Source organism: Electrophorus electricus, chromosome 2 (assembly GCF_013358815.1).
Source record: "Electrophorus electricus isolate fEleEle1 chromosome 2, fEleEle1.pri, whole genome shotgun sequence".
In the NCBI taxonomy this organism is placed as follows: domain Eukaryota; kingdom Metazoa; phylum Chordata; class Actinopteri; order Gymnotiformes; family Gymnotidae; genus Electrophorus; species Electrophorus electricus.
The window spans coordinates 9,810,379-9,836,173 of record NC_049536.1 but is presented as its reverse complement, the minus strand read 5'-3'; the positions used below and the strand labels follow the sequence as shown (position 1 = coordinate 9,836,173).

The following is a 25,795-nucleotide window of genomic DNA, read 5'->3' as shown; positions in this document are numbered from 1 at the left end:
AGCAGTTTAAATGGCATCAGCTTCAAGGTGTGGGTTATTTCTGTGAAATACTGATCAACCTTTTCAAATTTCCATTCATGAATTTGTAACAGCTATCCTTTAAGTATGAGCTCCTTGATTAAATCACATGCATATTCAGCTCTGTATGGTTTGGTTACAGATGAGAAATATGCAAAGTACCTCCACTAAAGTGTAAAAGAAGGCTTTTGTCCAGCAAAGCAGGGTGAAAATGGGGAAGGTTTGTGGCAGGTCCACATTGAGGAATATTAGCTTTGGATGATATCCAGACTGTTTCTGGCTCTGCTGCCAGATAAGGACGCTCGCAGGCCTGCCGAGTTTGCTTGCACCTTTTTTTTTTTTTTTTTTTTTTTTGAAAATTACACAAGGTCATAAATATATGCAGGAATGTATTCCGTATTCTTGCTCTATTAAGTACTAGACTGGACAAGAGGCAGATGGTGTACACGACCATACGTACATGTTTCCTATGGTGGTTAAACACAGCTTGTAGCATTTAACCAGTGACGCTGGAAGAAACTCTTCTTTTACACTAACCCACAGTTTGATTAACTTGCTTCTAAATATGTAGGAACTGACGATACACTTTTACATATTTCTTTTTTTCCTTTTCTTATCAACCTCATATATGTATATGGCACGTCCAGGACCCTTGCCTGTTTGAGTTTAGCGTGCGCAGAGAGAAATTACACACCGTGGTCCTCTCCCTGTCTTTTCTTCCATGTGTTGAATATCTCTTCACAATGGTCTGTGTCACTCAGGATGAGAGTCAGAAGTTCACTCTCTCCCCAGTCCCTTGCATGACCCCAGAGGGAGAGAGAAGGGGTGAGGGAGAGAAGAGGAGAAAGTGGCAGCGGGACGGAGGGAGGGAGTGAGCACTGCCTGGGGCATCAGATTCAGCTTCTATTGAAGGTGTGGAGCATGAGCTCAACACTTGCATTCATCTGCTAATGAAATGGTGCAAGTTAGGAGGGCAGCCATGAACATTCAACACTTGTATGAAGAGACTTTAGGTCTTCTGCTCATAGAAATACTGCAATAATTCACTGACAAGTTAGAGTCACACAGATGCCATTATTTTTAACAGCCGCATGTTTTAAAATGGAAAACGTTAGCAAACAGAACTCTGTTTCTTTTATGAAGATTGATACAGACCATTAAGCCATTTAATGGTCTACTTGGATTCAGTGGCTCATGCGAGCACTGAGTCATGCACTGACTAGCCTGCCTCGCCAATTACATGTTGTCTCCTGTGTTCTAGTGGAGACGCTAACAGTTGTTTCCCTTCAGAAGGCTCAGGGCAGACGCAGGAACAGCAGTACCAACGTCTCCATAACATACTGGAGGGCTTGTCTAGTGGCTGCTTCTGGGCCCCCTCTCTCTGTGTCTCTCTCGCGTTCTCATTTGAATTTAAATACCCTGGGCTTGGACTAGTGCAACAAGTGTAAGACACACAAATGACTGTCACTGACTAAAACAAGTAGAACGAAAATACAGTAGCCATCTCCCTTTATGTGACAGGGTGTTCACACAGAACTCACTAACTGCTCTTCAAGTTCTCTTGAAGTTTTTGCACCTTTTTTTAACCATTTATAAAATGTATTGTTACTATCTAGTCTGTTTACATTTTGACATTTATTTAATATAAAAGTACTAATTACTAAACAGCACAAAACACCGCTTTACTCTAATGATGATATTCATGATGACGTTGCTTGATGTATTCCCAGCTTACCCAAATGCATTTCATGGACAATTACAGCATTTCAGACTAGTGTCATGACCCTAGTTGTAATGGTAGTGCCTTTTGTGCGTGCGCTGTGTTCTGGAAGTTGCAGCCCAGCCCAGGCTGGACCATAGTACTGCTGTTAGCTAGCTGAGGGAATGGAGAGCAGCTACCACACCCTGTGCACTCTGCTCTCACCCAGTGGTGGCCCCTGAAGCCCTGCTGTGCCAGCGGTCTTTAACGGCCTGTGGTTGTCAGACTTGAATGGATGAGAGTCAAACAAATGGAGAGGCTCCTCACCATCTCTCTGTCTCCACGTGCAAACAGAGACGACCGGGGCGCACCAATGCAAACACTGCACACACAAAAGAGCTGTGCAGGGAGAAGAGCAGGGGCTGGCAGGCCAAGAACGGAGGCCCTCCTGCCTGGAACTCCCGTCTGGCCCTCCCGCCTGGAACTCCGGCCTGGGACTCCCGTCTGGGACTCCGGCCTGGGACTCCCGGCTGGCCCTCCCATCCGGTCCTCACTGTAAGTGGGCAATAAGGAGCAGGCCTATGATTTCTTTTAATTATGCTTGAATCTGAAGAAAATGCCAAATGAATCGGGGGGGGGGGGTATATAAAAAATAACTCACGATTGGAATTCTTAATTAATATTTCTCCATAACAATAATGTGGAGTAAATCTTCATGTCACATTTAACTTCAATAGAAGAACATACAACAGTACCATATATGTATTTCTTTATTTGATTTCTGCTTACAACCAAGCTGCAGACCTGTGTGAATTTTCTGTTTGAACAGTTAACGTAGTTACAGTCAAAGTCCAAATGCAGTTTCCTTTAAGATCTGTTTAAGATCATCACTGCTTTGGGCAGGTATATTTAGAGATGATATATGAGAACATGTACTGCTGTTAGCTCTGCTTTATTCAAAAGATTTTCGTAATTGGGTCTTTGTGAAAAGGTGTTCCTTAGCTCTGACATTGGGAGCAGGGAGCTGTTGGTATCCATTATTACTTCAGCACAAGTAGGGATAAACAGTTGATGCAAAATTAATATAAATTGCATAGTGTAAAGCAAGTGCAATGAAGATTGAAGGCAGCCACTCTACCTGGGACTCAAACCCAAGTCTGACAGGAGATAAACGTGAGCTCCAGACCACCAGAGCACCCATTTAACCTTCCTAAGTGACTGTCTTCATCACACGTTGTGCTATTGATTTGCTTGTCTCCACTGTCAGCGATTCATGGTTTTCATGGGGTGGAGTATTGACACCTAACGCTCTGAGAGGTAGTGAAGGACAGGTGTGCTGGGACAGGTGTCCATGCCCAGGGAGACATACCTCCCCAGTGAGGTGCCAGTGTCTCACCCCTGCAGCGTAGCATGGCCTACGCTCCTCACGTCCGGCCACCATCTGCTTAGCAGCGCCTCCGTGTGCTCCCCACGCCTACAGGGTTAAAAGGCACAGTGCGCTCCCTGGGCTTGGACTTACAGTAGTTGTGTGACCCAGGTTCAGTGCGCCTGAGCTGGGCTGAGCTAAGTGCTTTATCCTTTAGTAGAGACCTCATTGTTGGCATGGGGAAGAGGGGGAGAGCAGGGTTAACTCTTTGTGATCATGGGCCCCCTGCATGAATGCGTGGATGAATGGGGTAGGAGGGATGTAACATTAGCTTTTGCCCCCTTCTACGTCCTACCTCCAGCCCGGCCCTGCTGCGTGTCTGTTAGCTGTGTCGGGGAAGCCACAGACAGATACCATCAATTACCACCTCCAGTCCTGGTCCCCATATGGCCGGTGGCCATATAGAGAGATCTCTGTTCATGCCCCCACCACTCATATGTTTTGCAGGCCTCCATTAAACTTGCCGGTGGTTGCCTTGTACTGCTGGTTGCAGGGGGGGTAAGGTTACGGGGTGGGATTTTTCAAGGCCAGGATTGAGTTGCATGCCTACAGAGGGATGGGGGGGTGGGTGGCTGGGCCTCTGAGAGACATCTGCATTTTAGCTGCCACATGTGAGTGGCAGAACATGTGGCCATGTGGCTGCGACCAGCCGCACGTGTCCATAGTTTCAGGCCTACTGGTGGATCCATTTGTCAGACACATCTCATGGGCTTAGTGACATGTCAAACAGCACTTGTTAGTTCCAACTCAATGCATCACTCAGGTTTAAATATTACTGCACCTTCGCTCTCTACAGCGCCTCTCTACAGCGTCTTTCCACATAATCTCAACACCTGTGACACGTTTGTGAGCTGGCTCTCGCTAGCCACCCTTCTGTTCAGAGACATGCACTGCTGCCACAAATGGGCATCAGCTCCTGCGTTCTGAAGTCGGCGAATGTGTCAACTCAGACAGAAACTCAGCAGTTCCATTCACACTTGGTGTCCAGTACACACAATGGGAGGGGGCTCATTCTGGGGCATTTAGTCTGGCTTGTGACGCAGATGGTGTTTCTCTGGGGTGACCTGCTTGAGATGATATGGCTCAGTCAACAAGAGCAACACACTGAATGAGAGCAGCAGTCCTACCCACCTGCAGCTGCGTCCCACGCGTTTAGGTACTTGTGCAGCAGTGAAAGACCACGGACGGCTGGAGTGAGAATCCGCTTGTGTGTTGAATAACAAACTAAGAAATAGCCTTCAAGACAGAGATGTTTCATTGACTGTTTTAACACTGTAAGTGGTGTCATATGACAATGAGTTACAAATACAATACAAACTTTGTTGAGTTACAACAACAGTGCCTTAGTTAGGTCCTATTATTAGTCATGTGATTAAGGTCTATGTATTACACATTTCTCTGTAGTTGTGCTTGTAATTACTTTTAAATGTAATAAAATAATTAAACATTGGTCGAGCCATAAAATTGTCATTATCCATTGAACAAATATTCAAATACAAACCCGACACTTCACCAAGTTGACAGAATCAAAATAAAAGGTGGTCATGAGTTCTGAGTTGTTTGACATGGCTATTCGAACTTATTTGAAAAAACACTTTAATGCTCTGTCTGAGCACTCACTGATCTGAGAGCAGCCTGTGCTGTGGGAGTATGGGTGGTTAGTATAGCTGCATAGTGGAAGAAATTTGCATCCAGGTTTCCCAGTGAGTTCAGGTCTGGTGTGTGTGAGCATCTCAAAGAGGTGCAGGCAAAACTTGTTGCTTGAGCCAAATCCCATCCTTGCCCTTCACATTCCCTCTTCACAACAATCTCACTGACATCTTGGGGGGTGCTGTGTACTTGTGTTTGCATACATGTTGCTGCCTGTGTTTTTCTGTGTGTGTCCATGAGCAAGTGCATGCAGGCATGTCCATGTCTGTGTGTGTGTTCATGGGGATGTGTTTTTGCATGCGTGCCTATACTTCTTTGTCTGTGTGTGTGATGTGATGTGTCTGATAGACAGGTCTCCTGTCAAAAATACAAGTACAAATTTGATTTTACAAGTTCTCACATTAAAAGTACAAGTACAGATATTAGTTTACAAGTTCTCAGATTAAAAATACAAGTACAGATTTTGTTTTACAAGTTCTCAGATCAGGTCCTACAAGTTGTCAGGTTTTGCAATATAATTACCTTCATAGACAGGCTGCAGCCATGGTGCACAAGGGAGGAGCCTATTTTTTGTTTACCTCAACCAGACAGTGAATAAACCAGTCACTGTGTGTGTGAGTGTGTGTGTGTGTGTGTGTGAGTGTGTGTGAGTGTGAATGAGTCACTGCACAAAGGAAAACCGAATTTCCAGCACTTGTAGATGCATATGCAAGATGAGGGCTGTAATGAGGTCAAAGCCAGTGGTAAACCCCAGGATCCGGTGTGCTTCTGTGAGAGCAGTGAAAGTTCTGTAACACACGAGTCCTTCCATGTTGTGTTTGGAGAGCAGAGAGTTTAAAGTTTCTGTTACATCAAACTATATGGGCCATACAAGCCTCAAAGAGGAAGAATAACTTATAGCTTACAGACTTTCTGTCAACTGCAGATGTAAAACCACAACTAGGGATGATCTTGGCAGACTGTGTTTATATGTCCTCCTCAGCAAACTGAGAATTATAAGAGTAGAAATAATTCATAGAATTGTTATGAAATACTGAATATTACAGCTTAATAATTCTCATTGCTTATTTCTCCTAGCTATTCCGCCATTTAATTCCTTTAGCACTTCTTTGAAGCTCAGAGTATCATGTCTCAGAGCTGGCCTCAAACACCTTTAACAGTGATAAAACCTCAGAGCTGACCTCAAACACACACCTCTCACAGTGGAGGTCAAACCTCAGAGCTGACCTCACACAAACCTCTAACAGCAGAGGTCAAACCTCAAAGTTGGTCTCCTGTCCACCTCTAACAGCGAAGGTAAAACCTCAGAGCTGGTCTGATGCACTCCTCTAACTGTGGAGGTTGTACATCAGAGCTAGTCTCACATACTCTTCTAACAGCGGAGGTTGGGGCACACATGGCTCAAATTTAGACGACAAAGCAAATGAGTAGGACGTGACATCTGGGGCCTTTGTGATATGTACCTAACATAGTCACTCCACTAAAGGTCACAGAGATAGCCTCAAAAGCTTCAAAAGATTACACAGTACAATGAAACATCAGATTACAATGGCAGGTTCTTGGGTTTTTTTCCTTGATTATAGCCAAGTGAGCCTCTGTTTTAACTGAACTTTTTGTAAATAATGGAGAGCTTTTAGATCAGCATATCTTGCAACAGATTATGGTATTTAAGGATAAACAAAGGGAGCATGCTTTAGCTGACATTTGTGTTGAGATTAATTTCAGTATTGACTAGCTCCCTCAATGTTCCATCTTAATCAGCAAAGCTTTGTTACATTTACAACATTTACCTGACACTTTTATCCAAAGCAACTTACAATTATGACTGAGTACAACTTGAGCAATTGAGGGTTAATGGCCTTGATCAGGGGCCCAACAGTGGCAACTTGAACTAGCAATCTTCTGACTACAAGTAAAGGACCTTAACCACTGGGGTACCACTGCCACACTGCTTTGTTCTGCCTGTCGTGTTCACCCAGGTTGACTGTAAAACCAGGGTGATCCTACCATCAAGCTATACTCTCTAGTAGTCACTAACATGGAAGAAATGAAGAAATTACATTTCAGTGGCGCTGTGCACTTCGCAATAGCAGCACTGGGCTCTGCTGGTAATGAGCTGTAGACTGTAATGTGCTTTTATGACATGGTGAATATTGGTACACTGGCAGTAAAAATGAGACAAGAGAGTGGGAGGGGGCAACAGGGAGAGTATGTGCACTCACATTTAGAGGTGGGGTGGGCCTGTTTAGGAGAGGGTCAAGTAATGATGCTTGATTTGTGCTGTGGAGGCAGATGGTCGTTAGCTAAAAGATCAGTGAAGGAAGTGGTTTGGATGTGGATCTCCTCCCACTCTTGTGGCTCTCGTCAAACTCTAAAAGCTGCCTATTTCACATAGCATTCATGTTTATCTCAGTGTTTCTGCACAGGCAGTCGCCTTACTGATCCTGTCAGATAAGTGCTTTAGTGGTCTCTTCCTAGCAGTGTTGACTGCTGGTCGCATTACAATTCTGTGTTTATTTGTACCTCACAGACAATATCTTACCTGGCCAGCTGAGGATCTTTTCATACTGCTATGTACTTACAATGTTTTTAAGGGGAACAACTTAAAAATTGTGCTAGGCACTACTGAAAAATCAGCATAAGTGTATGTGCATGTGTGCATGTGTTTGCATGTATGTGCATGTGTGAGTGTGCGAGTGTGTTTAAAGTGGTGTCTGCTGTAAGCAAACTTATTTACAAGGGGTCCTTGGGTAATGTCCCATTTTACAGGTACTGCTCTGTGCTGTTTTTTTTTTGCCTGGGTCAGCCATGTTGTTTCTCAATGCCCTCATCTGACAAAATTATATTTTTGAAGTCACTCAACCATATACTTGGTCTGATTGATAAATCATCAACCATTACCTGGAAGAACATTATAAGAAGGAGGATAAAGAAAATAAAATCAGTGAGAAACAGACTGTTTGAAAGAACGATTATAGATTTATTGCAGCTACATGCATAAACCCTTTTGCTTTATATTCACATATGTACAATTTCATCTATGTTTTCTATAAATAAACTAGTTGGATGGAATGTTGTAAACGGAACATGGTCAAATGACCACTTGATGCAAACATCCATGTTTGCAGAAAATACAACCCATGTGAAACTTGCTTCTCTGTGGTAAATTTATTGTTATCTGTATGCGAGAGTTTTAATACTGAGGAGATATGCAAAAATGTATTGCCGATCTCCTCCGATAATAAGTAATCCAATCTGCACAGGGATTTTCTTTAGATTTGAGCATTAAAAATCATATTATTATATTATTTGTCAAGAGGAATCATTTAAACTCATCTGTGCTCATCACTGTTAGAATGTTTTCTAGACAGATATAACAAACAGCTAGAATTGTCAATAGATTTATGGAGCATGGCCACATTCATCACAGTCTTATCAGTTATATCTTCAAATAACAATTGTATCTATCATTTCAATAGTCTTCTTCCTGTGACATTCCCTGCCGTCTCTATTAGTTCTCAGGTTAACAATGACCCATGATGGAATACACACCATTGTGTTTAATATCCTGTTGGCATTTTACTCAGCTTCAGTTTCTCAGACGATACACAGACTGGGAGCACTTCCTGAGTTGAGCGCTGTGTTTCCAACAGTAGAAATGACTTCTCTTATGAGGACAGTCAAGAGTGCTCCTCACAAGCTATTCTGTAGCTATAATTAATTTGACCGATACCTTTGTCCTAGTGAGGCTCAACCCAGGAGGACATTGCAGTTGAGAACAGAATTAGTGTGCAGTAAGGAAATAGTTAGTGCCACTATAATAGTGAAGCCTGACCTTAAACCGTTTACTTAACCTGTCTAAGAAGTATACATAAAATGTTTTTAATGGCAAAGGTCTGAAATGAAGTTCTGTAATCCACCATGTCCTGATGATAGATTCCATTCCATTCTTTACCTAATGTGTCCTGATGATGTTTTCTTGGATTTCACATTTGTATTTTGGAAGGTAGGAACCAAGTAACCCTATAATTAATAGTTCATCATAAAGCTCAAGATATTGGCCCACATTTGGGACTTAACTCGTTTTGGAGAGAATCATTCAATACTGATTTGTCTTCAGGAGAACTTTGGACATAGGAATTACAACATTGAATTTCATATCCTGTTGGCAGCGCTCATTGTCTCAGTCCTCATTTGAACTTGTTCTGTCTTGCTCCTTAAATAGTAACCACACACTGTTTCTATTAAGGCACTCTTCCTTGGCGACAGAGGTCAAACAGCAACAGGAAAAAAAGATTCTGCTTTTTTCACCACACCCTGGGGAGAATTATATAGCTTTATGTTAATATTCCTTAAGGAAGCTCTTCCAAAAGTTAATTTGGCTTACCATAGCAACTGATTAATGAATTTATTTTTATGTATTTTGTAGTAAGCTATTTGAGATCATCATTGTAGGTAATAAACAAGCAATAAGCCCAGTCTGACATACCTGGTGCAACACCAGGCAGCTTCTAGAAGTAGGCAAACTAAGTGCAGGCACTCAGAATGTGTAAGGGCCCCTGACACAGGCACTGTGCAGATGCATATGAATATGCAGGCCTAATGGCTGTGTGCTAAAGGTTTCGCCCTCTTTGGAAACTATATAACAGAGTACCTTTTACAGTATTGCCTTACGTGCATGCCAGTTTGGCTCCTTGGATTGAACACCCCTCCCCTCCTTTTACTTCTGCTTGTGGAAGCACTGTTGTAATCCATGTGTTGGTGTTGAGTTTGCCCAGTGCTCCAGATTTTTTTAAGCATGAACATTTTTGCCACACCTTTGGTCAATAAATGAAAACTATGCCTAGTAGGCTACTGTGTGTGTGTGTGTGTGTGTGTGTGTGTGTGCACGTGCGTGCGTGTGTGTGTGCACGTGCGTGCGTGTGTGTGTGCACGTGCGTGCGTGTGTGCACGTGCGTGCGTGTGTGTGTGTGTGTGTGTGTGTGTGTGTGTGTGTGTGCACATGCGTGCGTGCGTGTGTGTGTGTGTGTGTGTGTGTGTGTGTGTGGAGGCAGTGCTGAGAGCTGTGTAAGTGGGACCTGTCAGGCATGGGGCCAAAAGGAAGAATGGAAATGCTGCACACTGGCGTCGGGCTTTATTAAGCCTGCACATGTGTCTGAAGGAGAGAAACACCCTGCTTCTTACTCCACTACTACTACTCATATTACTGCCACTCTTTCTTTCATTATTTTGCTTTTTACCATTCTACTCATTTGTTCAGTCTTTCATGTCACTTTATTTAGGCTTGTATCTTTGTCACATCTTTCTTTCCTTCTTATTCTCTCCATATCTGCCCCCCCCCCCTCAGCAGAGGGATAAAATTGTCGAGAGGGAGATATAATATCCCAGCAAATCTCCAAGAAAGCCATTGCTCTACTCATGAAAGCTTCTTTACGTAAGACAAAAGCTTGCTGAACACATACCATGAATAATTAGCCTAGTCTTCATTACTTCCACTGTGTTTACATTTCCAGTCTTTTTGTGATTAGCTAAACTGGAAAAAAATAAGTATGTCAGAGACAGGGGGTCACTGAATCTTTAATCTTACTGGCTTCTTTTTCCTCATCTCACCTATGCACTTGTACATGAGTTTCTATTTGGTTTTGTGACACCTGAAACCAGAGGTAAATAACAGTATGATTCACCTTAGGTGGCCTGGTACTGCTTAGCTTGGGTATGTTCTCAAGTACGCACACACACACACACACACACACACACACACACACACACACACACACACACACACACACACACACACACACACACACACACACACACACACACACACACACCCTTTTTCCTTGCTTTCCTTGCTTTGTATTTTCTATTCCCCCAACCCCCCCACCTTCATCCATCAGAGCTTGTCACCCCTCTTCGTACCTAAATGATTCTGTTACATCGTCATGCTCTGCTCTGTCAAAGACTCTCTGTTTCCCTCCTCCACAGTGTGCTTTGAGCCTCTGCACCAGTGCATCCATCTTTCAGCCCTCCACATACATCCAATTATGGCTTTTCACCTTGTTCTCTGGGCTTAATAGGAGCCCACACTCATAACTACATAACCACTATATTTCACTGCCTGAGTGCATCCATCCCCCTTGTCATTTTCCTTCTGTCTTGCAAGAGAGTTTTTGGTGCTGTCATATTCTCTCTCCCCATTATGCTTTCTCTCTTTCTCTTTTCTCTCTCTCTCTCTCTCACCCTCACTTCAGATGTACACACACACACACACACACACACACACACACACACACACACACACACACACAGAGAACTCCCTTATTCCTCATCATTGGCCTGGCTGTCTTTGCTGTTATCTTGTGAATGTCATTTGATTGTGTAAGCTTAGTTTTTTTCTGAATTTCCCAGTCTTTGTTAGTGGTTTTTTTCTTCATACAAGTATATAGTCTCCTTTCAAGGTAGATAGAGCAGTACTTTAATATTTAGTTTCCATATTTTCAATGTTTCCATTTTAGCTATTGCATTTTAGTCATGGCATTTTAGCTAGTTGGTTGCAAATGAAGTCCATGTGTATATGAGGTTATATAATGTGCTATAATGAAGCTCTTCTTTCATTTCTGTGCTAGTAATTTAATTTGCATCATTGGTGTCATAGTCGAGGTGAACAGCTGAGATGAATCATGTACAAATAAGATGAGTGGTGTAAAAGAAAGACTTCAGGGTTACTTTTTTCCCCTTTCCCCCTGTGTTATCACCAAATAACTGTCATGAGTGTTTCCTTCGAACTGAGAGATGATGTTGAAGAACCATCACTGATTACTGTGATTAGCTGTGTGACTGGGTCTAACTTTGCATTAGTTTGCAGACTACAAATGTGAACACACAAAAATCCTTTAGCTAGCAATTATGTACAGCCAAGGGTCACAGGGTAAGATCCTAATGCACTGGAACACAGGTGTCTACTTACTGAGGTCATAATGGAATCCTAAAGAGGTCATTTCCCCAAATCCATCCTTGTTACCCATGGAAACATTCAGATCATCTTTCTCCTTTTTTGTTTTTGTGTCCCTCCCCTTTTTCCTTGGACTGCAATGCTCGCTCTGTCCTTGCATCCAGTGTCCAAGCCTAATGCAAACAGACACGCTGGCCCAGCGTTCAGGCAGGGTTACATGGATGTAGTGTGAAAGCTTATGCTGTTATCCGGCAACATCAGCTGCCTTATTTACTGTTGAGTCTTAGTAGGCACCAATGGACCAGATTAGCTAATTGTGTTTGAGGTTTGAGTGCAAATAACGCCTATATGTTCATGAGGGTGTATATGTGTTTTGCAGTAAAATCACTCCACTAGTGTTCAAGAATGGTGTGGATTAGGGAAGGTCATTGCCTCTGTGTGTGCGTGCGTGCGTGCATGTGCGTGTGCGTGTGTGTGTGTGCGCACGTGCATGTGTGTGTGTGAGACAGAGAGAGAGAGAATAAGGGTTTATTTTCTTGCCTGTTTCAATATATTCATTCCATCTTTGACTTTCAAATGGCAAAAATATGAAATGTGTTATCCAACTTTGGCACTTTGGCTGAGGCCCCGGTGGGTATTGCTTACCTGTAATTGTATCCTCAGAACCACAGGGCTAGCCCAGCTGTGAAGCCCCCTCCCTGCTGCATCTGCTCCAGTATAAACTGAATTACACTCCATCCTCATGCCAGTATTGTTTCAGCAGTCAGTGCCTATCAGTTCCAGAAAGTGATCCTTTCGTATTTGCTTACTACAATGTGGAAAGGGGACCAATGAAAGGACAGCCAAACCTTTCTATCAACAAATGCACACATGCAATGTAAGTGCACACATCTACATGTGCACACAGTCTTGCACATAACCACTCAACTACACAGTCACACATGCACACACAGTGCAACTTATTTTGCATTATTGTGACTACTGTTGATGACCTATGCAAGGATTCTTGACAAAGATGGATGAGTTACCCATTTTTTGCATGTGGTGTGTGTGTTTGCATGTGGTGTGTGGCTGTGTGTCTTTGTGGTGTGCTCACGTGCATTTTTGTGTGTGGGTGTGTATTTGTGCATGTGTGGTGTGAATGTGTGCATTTGTGTTTCTGTGGGTGTGCGTGGTGGATAGCAGCAGGGCCTCTCACACCTTCATGGCCAGAGGGAGAAGATAAGCTCTCACTGTCATCATTTCTTGCCTTTTTCCTACGTTCTTTCTTTTCTGCTGTAGCACTGCCAGACACAAACCAAGCCAGACTACACTACCTTTCCCACTTTCTTTTCCCAGTTGTGTGTCACACACATTGAAAATTCATCAGTTTTTCTTGTAACAAACATACACACACACTAACACACACACAGCACACTCCCACTACTTGCTTTTGCTCTCAGGAAAAAGTAGCATCTGAACATATATACAGTCTGATTCTTTATACCCAAGTATCCTTATCCTCTTGACACGTCCCTGAACCACATTGTACATATTTTCTCAAGGAAGAGCTAGTGATCTCAGCAGCCTTTTTTCCAAACTCTTTTTAACAGAAGGTGTCCAGGGAAGACTGGGCTTTACAGAGAACAAAGCAGTGGTCAGAAGAGAAGACTAAGTAGAGGCATTTATTTGTTCCTCACCTCCCTTTTGGCAAGGAGAATGGATAGCTTAAAAAGTCACAAAAGAATAACATATTTGAGAGATGATAGTTTTGTAATACCATGTCCTGAGGACTTCGTTTTGTAATACCATATCCTGAAAGTGAAAGGTCCTGACTTGATCTCTGAAGGACATAGTCTACTCTCCAGACCAGGGAAGGTGTTAAGCCAGGCTGAATGGCTTCCGTCTGGGGCCAAGTGGATATTGTGGCCTTCATGCAGTCTGCTCTCATGTGCTGGTATTACCATGGAGCATGGTAACAGGATACAATTTAATCCTAATATCAGCCCCCAGACTGAGGTATTTCAAGGCACAGTAGCACCTCCCTTTGAGGGGGTAATTCCTGAAAAAAATTAATGGACCCTGTGTAGGTACTTGAAGGACCCCCTGTCAGGCAAAAATAAATAGGTTCTTTCTTTACATGCCTAATCCTGCTATACAGCTCACAACCCTATTAAGAACATGAATTATGATGAGTACCTTAGCACTGCTGTCATGATTAGTCCCTCCCAGCTTCCGTGTTCCATGTTTTCCCTGTCTGGTTTAGTCCGTGTCTGGTTTGGTTACACCTGTCCCTCGTTTCTACCTTGTTAAGTTCATGTATTTAAACCCTGTCGTGTGCCTGGTGTCGTTGCTGTTCATTGCATGTTTATTTGAATGATTGTGTTTCTTTGTACATGCCTTTGTGTTTATCCTAGCCTTCGTATTTCCTAGCCTTTGTTATAGCCTGCTTCCCCCGTTTGCCTTCGTGTGTTTTGTTTGTTTAATCATGTATCCCCGTGCCCTCTGTGTTGGCTCTATGACCCTGGACTGCTACAAGGACTCTGATTTTGGACTTGCCCATAATAAATCTCGCTGTTCTCCCCACATGCATCTGCCTCTGAACCGCTCAACGTTACAACTGCACTCAAATCTTTGTGCTGTCTCTCAATCTCTGCTGTCTCTCGGCTACTCTGTTTATGAATTAGGTATGTATGTATGTATGTATGTATGTATCTATCTATCTATTGTTTGATCTTTTTGCGTTTGTGTTCCCATTAGTCTTTGTCTCACTCTCGATTTCTTTCTCTTTATAGACCAACCCTTCATTCACAGCCTTGAAAAAGGAATCAGGAGCTAATTTGTGTTGTCAGTGGGTGTGACCGGTATTTGTTTTTGTTATTTATCACAACATAATGAATTTACACCTTATTCTGTGACATCCTTTCTTAAGGCTTTTAGAGCACAGCCCTCTTGTGTGCCTCTTGCCTCTTTGAAGTGCTTTGAAGTTGATTACATGATTGTTTTTGCCTTAGAGGATCTCAGACTATTTCCTTTTCCTGTTAAACAGACAAAGCTAAAAGATCAATCTGCTCATCAGCCAAGCTTTGAAAACTGGGCAGTAATTTCCACCAGCCACTCCAGAACTGAGGAGGATTATGTAGAACCAAAATATTTATTTATTGGTTATGGCTTGCAGATTAGGTTTAAGATTACAAACATTTAACTATATCCATGTTAGTTAATATGGATCAATGCATAATCTGCAGAAACAGACATCTGCATGTAAATCTCTGAGATTGGAGAAAGAAAATGAGGAAAGCTGGTAAGGGCCCCATCTTTAGGCTCACTGGGACACAAAGAAACAGGCAAGACCCCTAACATTCACTGTGCTATTGCTTATCGTGACCCTGTTTCAGAAAGTAAGACACAGTAGACAGGAGGGTTCTTGTTTTACCCATCAGTTTATTTTGACTTTATTGTCACAAACGTCTGAAAGAAAGGTGTACACTAGTTTAATTAATATTGATAGCTCTATTATAATCAGTACTGCTGTGCTACCTAACTTGGTCACTTTAGTTTAAGTCTTAAATATTAAATATTGGTGCTTTGTAGTAGGCCTGCAGTAATAAATTATTTTAGTAATCAAGCATTCTATTGATTACTCTATCAACTTTTGTTTTATTGATGACCTTGTGTAACGATGCTAAGTGACTGTTGATATAAATAGCAAACACAAAATACTTTGGTTTACACACATGTAAAATATAAACCAGCTAAAACTAATTAATTTGCTATTTGCTTTCTGTAACCTTTACAGTGCACAATGTGAGCCTCAACATTTGTGTGAAAGCAAATTTTGAAAACAGTAGCTAGATTTTTTTTTTTTAGAACACAAAGCAGTTTATTACTTTCCCAGTGTACAAAAGGTGATTCCCTAACAGTATATTTCTTCTGTTTTTGTTACTCCATTCCGTTACTATAATGCCTACTCCATAGGTCCAAAAATAGAAAATTAATTGTAAATAATTGTAAATAAACATTATGAGAAATCGCCCCGTACAATTCAACAATCTCACGCAGTTAGTGAACTGGCATTAGCTACTTTGTCAGCTAACCTTTTGTAAAATAGCAGTAACATGACTGCATGACCTCTGGAGTCATGTACGATAACCCTGCTGTGTGAACCTCTCCTGTCTCTGCAGTGACAACCCAAGCATGATGGTACAGAGTTCAGACTCTGGCTAGACTCGATGTCTGCTTTTATGAAAACATATTCATCTGTTGTCTTCACCCCCCACGACCTTATTGCTGGAAGATACTGGATTCTATGGGCTTATGCATAGCCTCGCCGTCATATGCTAACAATTTAAGAAAATATGCAAAAATGTTTCCAAAAAGTCCCCTTTGGCTTTTTCATATTATCTTACTGCGCTTCTATGGCAGAGGAAATACAAAAATACAATATCGACTTGTTTTAACATTGTTTTGGTACGCTCTCATATTTTTGTTGTTAGCAAGCCTAGCATTTAGGTACTCACTCTGTTTTCGACTTGATGGACATTTTGCACATATTTCATGCAAGGCATGATTGGGCATAGGAATATCATGGATATAGTTATATGGCTTAAAAGAATCTTCAGAACAAAGAATTTGCATCAGTGATTTTTAATAATCGAGTTACTTGTGTTTATCGAGTTTCTTTGCTGGCAAACCTTTGGCAGTATTAGCTTGCATATTTTTGCTTATATGCTAAAATATTTCACTATTTGTAGAATCAGACTTATATGATTTACTAAGCAACAAGGAGAAACAATTGCAATTTTAGACAGCAAGGGGGGCCATTGACCTATTTTGATCATTATTCATGTACATGAATTATTCAATACGACAGTTACTGTTTGAAGAGCAAGGCTGATGTATCAAAATGTTCTTCCTCATTATGGATGCACTTTGATATTCTTAAAGAAGAGACTAAGGAAGTCAAATATAGAGCCAGAAGGAACCACAGGCATGAGGCAGCCTGGAACATCAGCACTCTGCCACTCTCAGTCAAGAAACTTGAGTGACAAAAGAGAGGTGAAGTAACAGCATCATAACATCCCAGTTTACCAAAACTCTCAATGCCCTTTGGACCCCCAGATCTACACCTTTACCTAAGATGGGAAGTAGTTAAAATGCCTGACAGTACAGATAGGTTTTCAGCCTAGCCTTAAATATTGTGTCTGAGTCTCGAGCATTTACTCTGCCCCCTGTGGTAGATTCTCTTATTCTTGGTACTAGTAAAGAGCCTGCACCTTCTGAGCTAAGCAGACATGGTGGGTTGTAATGCACTAGGAGTTCTCTAAGGTACTGTGAGGCAAGACCATTCGGTGCTTTGTAGGTAATTAGAAGTATTTTATAATCAATACGAAGTTATATTGTTAGCCAATGTAAAGTAGCTAAGATAGGAGTGATGTGATCAAATTTCTAGTTCTAGTAAGAACACTGGATGCTGCATTTTTAACTAGCTGGAGCTTATTTAGGCACTCAGTGGTACAGCTTTTTTTAAAGTTAGCTTTTCAGCATCATGTTCATGAGGTGGAGAAAGATGGTCCTAGAAATATTATTTACGTGAGCTTCGAATGAAAGACTGAGATCCATAATCACTCCAAGAGCTTTAACTGTAAGAGAAGATGTGATTGGGAGACCATTGAGGTTCATTGAGTAATTAGAGAGTGAGGACCTAGCTGCCTCTGGGCCTAATAGAAGCACATCTGTTTTGTCAGGATTAAGTGAGAGAGCGTTTCTCAACATCCACTGTCTTACATCCTTTATGCATTCCTCAGTAATACTAAGATGATATATGTCCTCTGGTTTGGCTGAGACATTTAGCTGAGTATCATCATTGTAGCAGTGGAAACTAGCACAGTGTTAATGTATAATATCACCTAGAGGTAGCATATATGAACATAATATTTATGTTAACAAACTGGTAGCGACTGGCTAGATAAGATTTAAACCAGGAAAAGGCTATTCTCCTAATCCCTACATCTAGTAAAATGTTGTGATCTATAGTGTCAAATGCTGCACTCAGATCATGCAATATAAGCAAAGAGACATAAGCCAACAACAGGCCAATAACTACTTTAAGCAGTGCTGTCTGCACTATGAAGAGGCATAAACCCTGAATGAAAGACTTCATGTATCTGGTTCTTATTCAGGTATAAGTTTAGCTGCTGAGCTACAGCTTTTTCTAAGATCTTGGAAATAAATGGAAGGTTTGAGATTGGCCTGTAGTGACATGGGTCGAGGTTAGATAAGTGGTCTGATTATGGCTAATTTGAATGATTTAGCTACGTAGCCAATGTTGAAGGAGGAGTTTATTAAATTTAGTAAAGTTTAAATTACTTCAGGTAGGATGTCCTTAAGATAGAGTGTAGGCAGTGAATCTAGTAAGCAAATGGATGATTTTGAGTGTGAGATCAGAGATGTAAATTCAGGCTCTTGGATAGGTTTAAAGGATTCTAGAGTCTTTTTTGGCTTGGTTGTTCTGATCTCTAAGTAGATGCCCAATGTCACGTTAATCCTCTGAATGTTATCTCTAATGTACTTAATTTTCTCATTAAAAAATTAATGAACTTGTTAATGAACTTAATTAATGAATTTATTGATTCGCAATAAATCTAGATGCAGTGGCTGACATGATCATGCATCTGGTGGGGTAGTGAGCTGAGGTTACTATATTGTGGCTCATATGTAGTTCAAATGGAATGAGGGAGTGGTCTGAGATGGCATCCAACTGGGGTAGTGTGATTATGTTCTCTATGTCTACACTGTATGTCAGTACTAAATCAAGCATATATCCACCAGAGTGTGGGTTCTCTTATACACTGGGTGAAACCAATTGATTCTAATATAGAACAGACAGCTGATCTCAGAGGGTCTTGGACACTATCAAAGTGAATATTGAAATCTCCAACAATAATGGCTCTTTCTACAAGAGTGACTAGATTAGAAGGGGAAAACTGCAAACTCGTTAAAAAATTCTGAATAGGGTCCTAGTGGCCTGTAGATGCCAATTAGTAGAAGAGGCTGGTTGGGCTTCTTATCACTGGCTACATAATTTATGATAGTAAAAATTATTTCAAAGGATTTGAAATCATAACCAGCTTTCTGGTTTATGCCTATTGTGTTAGTATAAATAACTGCAATACCAACTCCACGGCTAGTTAGACGAGGGCAGTGTGCATAGCTGTAGCCAGAATAACAAGCTTTGTCTAAAACTGTTATCATTTGGCTTGATCCATGTTACACAAAGTACATTAAATCTATGATCTGTTAGGATTTAATTTATCATGATGTTAGGGAGCTAACATTTAGTAAACTGAGCTATAGATGAAAGGTGTAGTCAATATGATGAACCTTGGGTGACATCACGTAGCGACCAGCAGACAGTTGGTTTAGCCTCTTTGTCTGCTGCCTGGTATCTGCTCTGGATTGCCATAAATTAACTAGGTTTGTCATAAGACTGTGGCTTATGTTACAGAAAAGAAGAGCAGTGCCCTTCCTGGTAGGATGGATATCATCCCACCCTAAAAAGCCAGGCTTGCCTTCAAATGTGTTCCAATTTTCTATAAACCCCACATTGTTTTGTGAGCACCGCTTGGACATCCAGCAGTTTAGCAAAAATAACCGGCTGTACGTTATATTGCCGTGCTGTATTGGGATGGGGCCAGAGCATACTATAATATTGGACATCACCTTCGCCAATTGACACATTTATGCAATATTATTTTTAATAATCTCTGACTGGCAAAGACATATATTGTTAGCTCTTAGAGAACCTATGCTTGCCTAAGACCTTAAGATTGCCTGCAATGTCCAGCGCCCTGGCTCCCGGTATACAGCTAACTACTGCTGCTGGTGTCCCTAAAGGCTTCGCTTCTTTCACGTGTTGCAAAATAGAGTTCCCTATAACCAGAGCACTTTCAACAGGCTTCTCAGCAGGTGCCTCACTGAGTGGGGCAAACCTGTTGGACACGCAAATGGGAGAGATGTGGTGCTCCCGTGGGCTGTTTCGCCATAACGTCACCCATTTGCCCCACTGCAGGGGCTCTAGTTCTGGAGTTGAGAGCTTGTTAACTTTGCCTAAGGCATCCAGATCTTGTACTTCTAATTCCTTAATAGGTTTTTCTAAGGTCTGGATGCACACCTCTAGCACTGGAATCTTGTCTGTCAGACTAGCAATTAATCTACACTTCTCACAAATAAAACTTTTGCTGATGACGTACAAAGGATATCTTAACATGTTGCACTCTGCACACTGAAGAAGAATGGATGCGGCTATGATAGAAAAAGATAAATGTTAACATTACTTACTTTTTTAGGAAGTTCTTTGTATGTAGTTTTTGATGATAGAGTAGTCTTCGATATTGTGACTTTTTCTTGCAAACAGACTCTTCTCACAAGCTCTTCTGAACTGCAGCCAGCATTTTTATCACCACTGTTCAACATGTAGGTTGATGTACCACCTATAACGGGAGGCTTTGATGAGTTACCATTATTAGTTAATGCTTAATTAACTTCATAGCATGGATAGGAATCTATGTAATAATGTAGAGGGAGGTGGATATGGGAAAATTATAAAACCTCTGGAGGCGAGTACCGAAGAGAAGACTACAAAATTATTACCTGGTGTAATGCAAACACAATAACAGTACTGGATCAGGTTAGCAAACTGCATCAATCAGTATCGCAGCTGATTTATGTAGTTCTTTACAAATCAAGTTACTTGACTCAAAGCGCTCTACACTGCTGAGGACTGATGCCTAGAAAGCCCAGTGCAGGAGATAAGATGACAGAGACTCACACTGCCATTAATATTGCACATTATCTTGGTTAGATTAGATTGGATTAGATTGTAGGAGTTACAGGTCTTCTGGGTTTTATATGTAGTGGTGTCAGCATTGTTCTCTATGTGAAGTTGTTGAGTGTATTGGATTGGCAGAAATTAATCAGGTGTTCAGGTCACATATTATAGCTGTGCATCAATGCATCTCACAGACAGAACCCCGAGTGACAGAAAAGCATAAAAAGCAAAAAATAAATAATAATAAAAAACTTTAACTTTCTGATTGAAGACATCTCCATTTTCTGTGTAGAAGTGACTGCTATAACACTGATGCCCTGTCACAGCAGTACTGTCAGACCCTAAGGGTACCAAAGGAAACCTGAGGAGCAGGCAGAGCTTCTCCAAGAAATGTGTCCTCAGCAGAATATTTACCTCCAAGAACAAATAAGCAAATGTTTGCTTGAAGTTGGATTCTCGGCCATGGGCAGAGTGGAAGGAAAATGAGCCACCATTTAACTATTTTGGGATTTGACAATATTAGAAACGAGTTGTTTATAGCCAAGTGTTGATTTTATGTAATTTCATAGTCTACAATCTGGTTTTGTTGGTTTTAACTGTTTGTCATTTTTAGTGGACCACATTTAAATCACGCATCACTTGCAGTATTGCTGTAATTTGTGCAATGTGTTGTTAAATGTAATTAAGGTACAAAGTAATAGGTATATCTCAGCCATGTTTCACAGAAAAACACAGAAGTTATGTTTTTTTAAGTACATTTTTGCCCTCAAACTGGAAGACTGGAAATTTGCACAACATAGAATTCTCCACACAAAAGCATTATGCTCAAAACTGGCTACAAATTCTACAGCATATTTGGGTTGATTCTATAGCCTAACTGGGCTGACTGAAGAGTCCATAATGAAAATGCAGGAGTTCAGTGTGCAATAGCATGGCGCTAGTTTAAAAGATACAGCCCCTGCTGAGAGCTTTTGGCTGTGTGTGTGTGTGTGTGTGTGTGTGTGTTTTCTTGAGGTCATCCAGCTGACTTAGTGAAGTACAGTGAAATACATCATCCACACCCAGGCGGTCCTAAGCCTCAGATTCAGTACGAGACAACAGCCTTCTCACTCAAATCATAGAGAGACACACACAATGTGGGTCTTGTGTGAGGGTGTTAAGCTGGGCTGAGTCAAGAGGAATCCTTGGTTAATGCCAAGCTGTAAGGGACACAAAACACAGAACACACACACACATAAAGGAGACATGATTTATGTTACATTTTCACAGCAATTCTGTTTAAACTGTTCTGCAGGATATTTGCACAAATAGAAGTAAACATATTGTTAATGTAAAATTTGACAAGGAACTCCAATGATTCGGTTTCCTGTTTCATGAGTGGATTGTGCACATGAATTCAAATGGACATGCTGTGTTCTTTCTTGATAAAAGCGTGCTGTGCCTCTGTGTGCTGTTACAACTGGAGGATGTAGGCTTGGGATTTAACAGTTTTTTTTTCTGTTTTGAAGCATGTGTTTTCTTTCTCAGTTATGCGCCATTCTCTACACCCTTCCCCCTCACATGTACAGAAGAAAAAACTCTGCTCCGGATGTTTTTTGTGCTGCTTGCATTCACCTAATGCATTGAACCTCACTGAAAAAGAGAATGAGAGACAGACACACACAGAGGGAGACAGACACACACAGAGACAGAGACACAGACACAGAGGGAGACAGAGACAGAGACAGAGAGAGACAGACACACAGAGACAGAGACAGAGAGACAGACACACAGACACAGAGACAGAGAGAGACAGACACACAGACACAGAGACAGAGAGAGACACAGACAGACAGACTGAGAGAGACAGAGACTTAATGGGGGGTTGAAAGAGGGTGAGGGGGAGGAGACAGCGTGCATTATGTTCCCTTTGATGTGCGCGCTTTACTGTGCGTGTCGGTCTGCTGGATATTCGGAACCCTCCTCTAATTAAGACCTCCTCGCTGGCTGGTGACGCCACAAAGGAACAGGGCAGAGGCCGGGGAGAGGCCAGCAGTCATAACAAGCTGGCCTCCCAGCAGAGTCTCACAAAGGCCTGTGGCAGAGGGAACTGATTTATTTTGTGTGGAGCACATCTCGGTAACCACACTGAGGGGCTTATCTAGAAAGAGCTGGCTAGAGAGGCACTAACACATGGTGGCCCTTTTGTGGTTAGGTGAAGAAAGATTCTTGAAGCATCATTGTTTGTGTGAGAATGTGCACGTGCATCCGTGCTTGTGTGTGTGACGGGCCTGCATTCCTTAGAGACAGATGTTTGTGACGTACGGTTTTGTTTGTGCACTATCGGGAGGATGTGACCCCAACCTGCTCTGTTTTTCCCTCCCCGTCAATGCCCACTCATTTGCTCCCTCACTGCACTCTCCTCTTCTTTCCTTTTCTCTTCTCCACTCCTCTCTCCTCTGTTAGTGAACTTTACTCTTCATCAGCCTTTTCATTTCATGTCGTGCATAGACCCAGGCTGAGGATATACCCAACACTTTGAAGTCAGAGATAAACCTAGAGGTCAGATGTTTAGAGCCAAGGATGAGGAGAATCTTCCTGTTATCTCTTGGTTCAGCCAGCACTGATAAGTGTAATATATACTGTATTCAGGCTGACACTAAAGAATTGGCTTTTTTATAATGTTAAAAGTAGAAAATCAAAATGATTTAAGCATTTGGAATTCATCTGGGATTTTTAAAGTATGACAGTGATTTATAACTAACTAACAAACATTTTTGGCAAACACACGAAAGCTCACATGCGCTCTCTCTCTCTCGCTCTCTCTCTCTCATACACACTCACACTCAACACAACCAGCCAGCCATTCCCTATTACATGAACCATCTTAATATGTGTATTATTGAGTTGATCACAGGTTGAAACGTTATTTGTGGTGACCTTGATTTTTGGTCTACACTTTGGCAGGAGTACTGTGCTGGGTGTCCCTTCAAAAAAAGTAAAAATCAGCCTGTTTGTGTTTTCTCCCATGCAGGCTTTCGCATGCACACAGATCTGCAGTCAAGGTCATAAGGAGGATGCAGTACTTTGTAGCCAGAAGAAAATTTCAGGTACAGTTTAGTGAGATTCTTAATTCTTAAAAAAATTAAAAATAATTAAAAAAATTATTCAACAACTACCTTTAAATATGATACATTCCAAAAGAAATTCAGTGTTGTGTTGCTGCCAAAGAGTAAATGTACAACCTCCTTTTGTCTGCTCTTTCTGAGCACCTACTCAAGAATTTTTCGGTATCTCTTAAGCTGATGCTGTTTGGTGACTCTTTCACTAATTCTCCTGCCACGGAGACAAAGCATGGAAGTGAAAGCCCAGGGGGAGGCAAAAAGTCTCGGGCAGGTGACAATAGCGTTCATCCATGCTTTCTGTCTGTGGGTTCAACAGCAAGCGAGGAAGCCATACGACGTGCGGGATGTGATCGAGCAATATTCCCAGGGCCACCTCAACATGATGGTGCGCATAAAGGAGTTACAGAGACGGTGAGAGCGCAGCAGGTCGCCACTGCTCCCCTCGTACATGTCCCTGTGCTCTCTCCCGCTGCGCCAGGAGAGGGAGGGGCAACTGGGGCACAGCCCTCAAACAATCAATGCACGTCATTATTTCCTGCTGTTTTTCCCCACCCCAGGTTGGATCACACATTGGGAAAGCCGGGAATGTTTCTGCCAGGTAAACATCATCCAGCCTGATAGAACACTGTCCCTTGGCCTGATATTGGAGTAAGTGAGTGATTGAGTGAAGAAGTGAATCACTGTCAGGTAGAGAGAAACAGAGATTTGTGTTATTTTGATAAAATGGACTTGGGTAGAAAAGATCCCACAGGGCCTGTCATGCATACACAACCATTTATGGCAGATAATGTAGCTATAATGCATGCTGTACGTGCAGGACCAGCTGGTATGTTCACTCATCGTATTGGGCTGGAGCAATCCCAGAGCAGCAGCCTGAGGGCTGCCAAATGCACACATATTTCACCACCTCCTCTTCACATGTTTTTAAAATAGCTTTTTAAAATGAGAGCATATCCTTCAATAGTGTGTGTGTGTGTGTGTGTGTGTGTGTGTGTGTGTGTGTGTGTGTGTGTGTGCGTGTGTGTGTGTGCGTGTGTGTACGTGCATGTGTTTTCTCAGAAAAAGGTGTAGATAAGGAATACCACACTGTCGGAGCCAGGCTGATCAGACTGGAGGATAAGGTGAGTTGATCAAGCCCAGGTAGAGCTACTGCAGAATGCTCTGATGTCTGCAGCTTCTGTTCTCTGATAAGATCTTCTGTGTTCATACTTTCTATTTTGACTGGGCAATTCAAAGATGGGCAAGCACTCACACCAGACAACTCCCAGAGCATTCTGAAATGATAGTATAAACTTCATGTTGCCATCTTCAGTCAAATCATCACAAACATGACAAGGCACGTTTTCTTTTTGTTTCGTATTTTGTCCTGTTTTTCTTTGGTAGGCGAAAACGTGCTCTAGATTGTGGGACTGGGTTAGAAGTAAAGTATTTTAAGAGTTGTTTTTTTTTCTTCTTTTTGAGATTAAAACTTTTTCTGGTTTGTTTCTTTAATTGCCTCTTGCCAGAGAGTTATATCCCAGTAACTTGTAATTATTCACGGTGCTCAGTGTTATTACAGCAGTAATTGCTAACGCTAAATTCTGTGGTTTGCTGACGGGTGTAGAAGGTAAGGACGTTGACATCACCAGAGGTGAGCAGTAGGGCAGAAATGGTTCTTCGAGAAACTGGACCACCTCAATTGCTAAAAATCATTGAGGCAAATTATCTGTATCGAAGCTTATTTTAATCCATATAAGTATTTCCACGGTATTCCTACGCCCAATCGTGCCTTCCGGGAAATGTGTGTAAAACATCAATCATGCCGAAAACAGACTGTATGCTTAAATGCTAGCCTCGCTAACAACAAACATATGGGAGCGTACCAAAACAACGTTAAAGCGAGGTGATATTGTATTATTTCTACTGTAGAAGTGCGGCAGGATAAAACGAAGAAGCTAACAATGACTTGAGTCACATGAGGAGAGCTGTTCATAAGCCCCCAGAATCCAGTATCTTCCAGTAGTAAGGTCGGGGAGTTCTAGTGAAGACAACAGATGAATATATTTTCTTAAAAGCAGACATTGAGTCTAGCCAGAGCCCGAACAGTCCGTACTGTTTTGCTTGGGTTGCAGAGACAGGAGAGATTCACACAGCAGGG

General features: G+C 41.9%; 1 protein-coding gene across 1 annotated transcript in view; it reads left to right on the top strand.

The window, feature by feature from the left end:
- kcnq1.2 (potassium voltage-gated channel, KQT-like subfamily, member 1.2) overlaps positions 1 to 25,795 on the top strand; it is a 108,058-nt gene that overhangs the window by 49,006 nt on the left and 33,257 nt on the right. The window contains exons 14-17 of the mRNA XM_027019967.2: positions 23,568 to 23,643; positions 23,975 to 24,069; positions 24,216 to 24,256; positions 24,718 to 24,779. Coding sequence (XP_026875768.2) covers positions 23,568 to 23,643; positions 23,975 to 24,069; positions 24,216 to 24,256; positions 24,718 to 24,779 — 274 coding nt within the window. The remainder of the gene's footprint in view (positions 1 to 23,567; positions 23,644 to 23,974; positions 24,070 to 24,215; positions 24,257 to 24,717; positions 24,780 to 25,795) is intronic.